This window comes from Humulus lupulus, chromosome 8, assembly GCF_963169125.1.
Source record: "Humulus lupulus chromosome 8, drHumLupu1.1, whole genome shotgun sequence".
Lineage (NCBI taxonomy): Eukaryota > Viridiplantae > Streptophyta > Magnoliopsida > Rosales > Cannabaceae > Humulus > Humulus lupulus.
The window spans coordinates 37,097,990-37,102,875 of NC_084800.1; the positions used below are offsets into that span (position 1 = coordinate 37,097,990).

The window sequence follows — 4,886 nt, forward strand, 5'->3', positions numbered from 1 at the left end:
TTAAAATCAAATATGCACATATATATATATATATATGTATAAATTATATAATATAAACTTTACATGTTTACCAACTGATAATTTCTAATCCTAATCCCACTAAAAAAGACTACGAGCTCATGAGTTACGACATGAATCATAGTCAACAAAATTTGACAAAGAAGAAAAATGAGTACTTGCAGTTGTAGTAGTAATAGTACTATTACTACTACTACTACTAAATATATCAATAGTGGCTCCAAATATTGGGCATGCCCATTGCTACTTCAGAGAGGTAACTCTCTGAACTTCCTTCTCCACCACTTAACAATGGTGAGTCATCCAAATTTGGGTTGCTTTCCATCTTGGTGATCTGGTTCAAAACAGCTCTCAAAACTTCATCCTCACCACCACCACCACCATCACCCCTACAAGGGTTCAAACAATGGTTGATAAGAGTACTACTACTAGTACTAGTGTCCATCAAGTTTGGTATCCCATGGTGACCAAGTGCTGTGGCTTCATGAGCAGTGCTACTACTAGTGCTTCTTATGCCCAAATTTGGTTCCATTTGGGTGCTGTGCTTGAAAATTAGGTCATGGGTTTGGTAATTACCTTGGGGTAAGTTCATATTGTTGGAGAAGCAGGGCAAATGCTCATGAATATTATGAGCTTTGTTATGATCACCGCTGTTGTAATAATTATTATAATCATGTTCTGGTGAAGATTGAATTTTCTGAGGCTTCTCAAAACTTATGTAAGCATCCATTAATGGAGGGAGAGACTTGGAGTTGTAGCCTGTTTTTTCTCCATAGTAGGTGGTTAATCCCATGTTGGGTTTGGCTGAAGTTGCTACTTCTCTGTTTTTGTAGAATACTCTACACAAAACCCAATCTTCCTGTATATTGAAAATATATGGTGAGTTATTAATCAGTACATAATGATTATAATTTATTAAATTCAAGGAATTAATTATATGTAGAATCCTTATAGTTAGGATTTTGTGCTTACACAAGGAGATAACATTCTTAGTCTCCAGAATCTAAAATATGTCAGCAAACTTGTCATCGAATAAAATAAAATTTGTATATTTTAAACCAAAAAAAAAAAAGCATAGTGCATTACAGCTTGAAAGCTATTGATTAGCTTAATAAGGACATGATTAGGTCAGCTACCATATTAATTTTGTTAGAGAGTTTGCATATTAGGTCTCATCTCATGACAAGCCAGAAAAATCAAAAAAGAAAAAGTCATGAGCAAAGATTGTAAGATTATACAACTAAACACCTCAAAAGTCTTGTAAATTTATTGAACCGCTTTAATTGTCAAAAAAACCAATGGAACAACAAATTTAATAGGTAAAAAAGAACAACCTATATTATCAAGTATGGCATAGTATGCTTGACAAAATAGTTTTTTTAGTTACTTAATTTTATTTTTACCATTTACTTATATATATATATATATTATATGGTAATTAATTATGAAGTACCTTGAGGGAAGAGAGTTTGGGAGCAAGAGGACCTTCAAGCCTAAATTCATGCATAACCCAGTCAGTTTTCTTTCCTTTGGGAGCTCTTCCTTGGTAAAAGACCAAAGTCTTTCTCATACCAACAAGGGCATAATGGGTATTATGGCCCTTGGCTCCCTTGCCCTTCCCAAAGATTGGCCTGTCTTTGCCAGTGGCCTTCCAATACCCAGATGCAGTGGCCCTATTTGTACGAAGCCCAGTTGCGTATTTTCGGTCTCTTTGACTGTAAAAATACCACTCTTTACCTCCCACACATGCCGTCTCTACACACGTGCAACGCATCATCATTACTATTTCTCTTCAAAATTATTCCAAATCAAATAAATAGACTTAATTGTTGAACACGTGGATGGATGAAGTAGCTCCATAAATGAAGCCTTATCTCATAATTATTGATGTGTACATTTATATATTTTTATTTATAATACTTATCATTTTATATATATATATATGAATATTTTATTTATAAATAATTATATTAGATTTTTATTTAAAATAGGGTTATCAATTATAAAAATTCTTATATATATATATTAAACTTAGGCTCCCTAATATTACAAATAATTTCAATTTATATATGTAAAACCTATCATTAATTTTAGCTGAAATAAAAACTAAATTCAACTAGGCTAGTAAGTTAGTTTTAAAAGTGTGGTTGGTTTGATAGAAGAAGAATTAAAGAAGTTATGAAATTGTTTATTTAAAAACATAAAAGAAAAGGAATTTTTGTTTTTTGAGGGGAAAATAGAAAAGAAATTTGAAATTGGGGAATGATATTCACATTAGTGATGGGGAAAAAGTCAAAAACTATATAATTGACAGGGTAAGGATGATCTGGATGACCAAAAAAAGTAATTTGAAGCCAAAGCTCAACTGATGTACTTAATGACACGTGTCCAATCACTAGTGGATGGAAACAAGACCTTTGCTCTTATCCCAATCACTTTCACAGCTTTCGCTTGGGACAACACCAAGGCTAACATCCATTTGTTCAAAAAGTAGAGAATATGATCTTTTTTGTTTCTATTCAAAATTTAACATACAAGACATTAGCCTTAATTAGGACACCTTAGCAATAATATTAGCTTTTCTTTTGATTTTGACATAAAACACATATAACAAACATATAGATAATGTAAATAGGGAATATTCGAGTGATTAGACCTTAGTGTTCTTCTGTGTGTAAATTATATGATGACATTTCTTAGACTAAAAGTAACGACAATGCTTATTTTCTAAAGATAAAGGATTAATATATATCACTGAAAGTTTTATACCTTTAAGGTGTGGAGTTATATTACTCTTTTTAAGTGCTGTACTACTAAGATAAATATATTAGTCAGAAATTAAACATTTTAGTGGTCTAAAGTAAAATCTATAATACATATATAACTGAAAATAGAAGTTTTTTGTGTTACGTTTAAATATCAGTATTGTCAGTGATGTTTATGTAAATATTATTAGTTTTAAGAGTGTCGTAATCAGACTTAAAAAAAATAATGATTATTGTGTTATATTTCGTGGCCATAATAAATCTGGAGATCGAAATTAGTTGGCACCAGGGAAATTTAATTTGAGAACATTAATTAGCTTCACATGGCTAAATAACTTTATTATTTCATACAAGAATTGATACAAATTCTATGTGTGATGATTCGTGACAGGTTTATTTGTACGAAGCCAAAAAACAAATTAAAATTAAATTAACACTTAATTTTTTTTATATAGAAAAATGGCATATTATGCAGTAAACAAAAATGAACATGTATTGTTTATTATTCTCTTTATTCAGTTATCTTTTCTTTTATCTATCTTTCTTTTAAAAAAAATTAACATTCATGAATCTACTCATAATTCAAGTAAGATTCTTTGAGAAAATATATATATTTATATATATAAACCGAATTTGAAGATAATATTTTGCCATGAACTTAACAAAAGTGATTTTTATTTTAATAATTATATATTGAAGTGTGAATCAATCATAAAAAAGAAATATCTGAAGGAGTCTCATTTTGCCAACCACATAAGCATATGAATATTATATAAATATATATAGTATATACATAGCACAGAAGCCACTCTAATAATTCAATAATAATAATAATTATTATTATAATTATATGTGAAAATGAATAGCAGCCATTGAGGTTGCTATCGCATCATGTGGACCGATATATATATATATATATATCTAATTTAGCCAAACAACAGATGATGAGAAGAAAGTAATAAGTAATTTTCTCACTCAATACAACTGGCAAGTACACCACTAAAATTAACTTCACACAAAATACAAACAATATTAATTAATATTATTCCCCCATTATTTTTGTCAATATCCTATCAAACAATCTCTACGAGAAATAATAAAAGATCCAATATTAAAGGAAAAAAAGAAAAAAAACTTAATTCTTATTATCATCTTACATGACAATAATATATACATATATGATCATTTAAAATTAAATAACCAAAAAATTAATGCATATACAAATGTTTTATAATGAACAAATAAACATAATTATATGCAAGTTTCATCATTTATAATTTCGAAATTATATAATAAATGAGATAGTAAGAAGAAAAAGTGTGAGAGTTATATAATACCTGGAATATCCCAAGGCTCAGACTTGTTTAGGTCAACTTCGATCATTAGGGTTGAATCAGAGTGAGTTATTTTGTTCATGAGATAATCACAAACAAGCTCTTCGTCTCTTGGATGGAACCGAAACCCAGGTGGCAGCTTTGATTCCACCATGCTTATGCTACTGCTACTCATCATCATCATCTTCTTCCTTCTTCTTCTTTGATTTTTTTTCTTTTTGATAGATTTTCTTGGAAAATAAGCAAATCAAAAGCAAAAGCAAACAGAGAAAATAAGTTAATATAAGAAGAGAAGAAGAAGAAGAAGAAGTGACATATTATTATAATATGACAATAGTATTTAGGGAGAGAAATAGAGGTATCTCATAATAAAAAGCAAGAAAAGTGGGGGTGTGTGTGTTTATATAAATAAATAAGATAGAGGGAGAAGACTAGAAAAAAAAATTCATTAATTAGAATAATTATTATTAAGTCAACTAGTAATTCCGTGCAAGGATTGTGGGTTATCATATTTTATACATATATTTAATTAAACATTTTTTATGATATATATTTATGTATAAAAAATTCATATTACACTTTAGACCTTATTAAATTAAAATTTGCAAGGATGGTGCTCGCTAGTAGTAGTTCCTACCTCTCGAGTAATTTTAGTCTCATGTGGTATAATAATTATAATTAGAAGACTGTATAGTAGTGTACATAAGTCCGGTGTGTCAATCTTTGTATTATTTCTTTCCCCACTAAAGTGAGTCCTACAATAACATTT

The 4,886-nt window shown here is 29.3% G+C and overlaps 1 protein-coding gene across 1 annotated transcript; it reads right to left on the reverse strand.

The window, feature by feature from the left end:
- Positions 1-4,482, reverse strand: LOC133796826 (NAC domain-containing protein 21/22-like). Its single transcript, XM_062234496.1, has 3 exons — positions 4,121-4,482; positions 1,472-1,773; positions 1-877 (listed from the first exon to the last, which is right to left on the reverse strand). Exons 1-3 carry the CDS (start codon positions 4,299-4,301, stop codon positions 227-229), a joined length of 1,134 nt encoding a protein of 377 aa, XP_062090480.1. The 5' UTR covers positions 4,302-4,482; the 3' UTR covers positions 1-226.
- Between the last annotated feature and the right edge of the window lie 404 nt (positions 4,483-4,886).

Coding starts and splice junctions, on each gene's coding strand:
- LOC133796826 (XM_062234496.1), bottom strand. CDS start 4,301: ATGATGATGATGAGTAGCAGTAGCATAAGCATGGTGGAATCAAAGCTG. Junction 1,774..4,120: donor TGAGCCTTGGGATATTCCAG/GTATTATATAAC, acceptor GCACGTGTGTAG/AGACGGCATGTGTGGGAGGT. Junction 878..1,471: donor CCAAACTCTCTTCCCTCAAG/GTACTTCATAAT, acceptor TTCAATATACAG/GAAGATTGGGTTTTGTGTAG.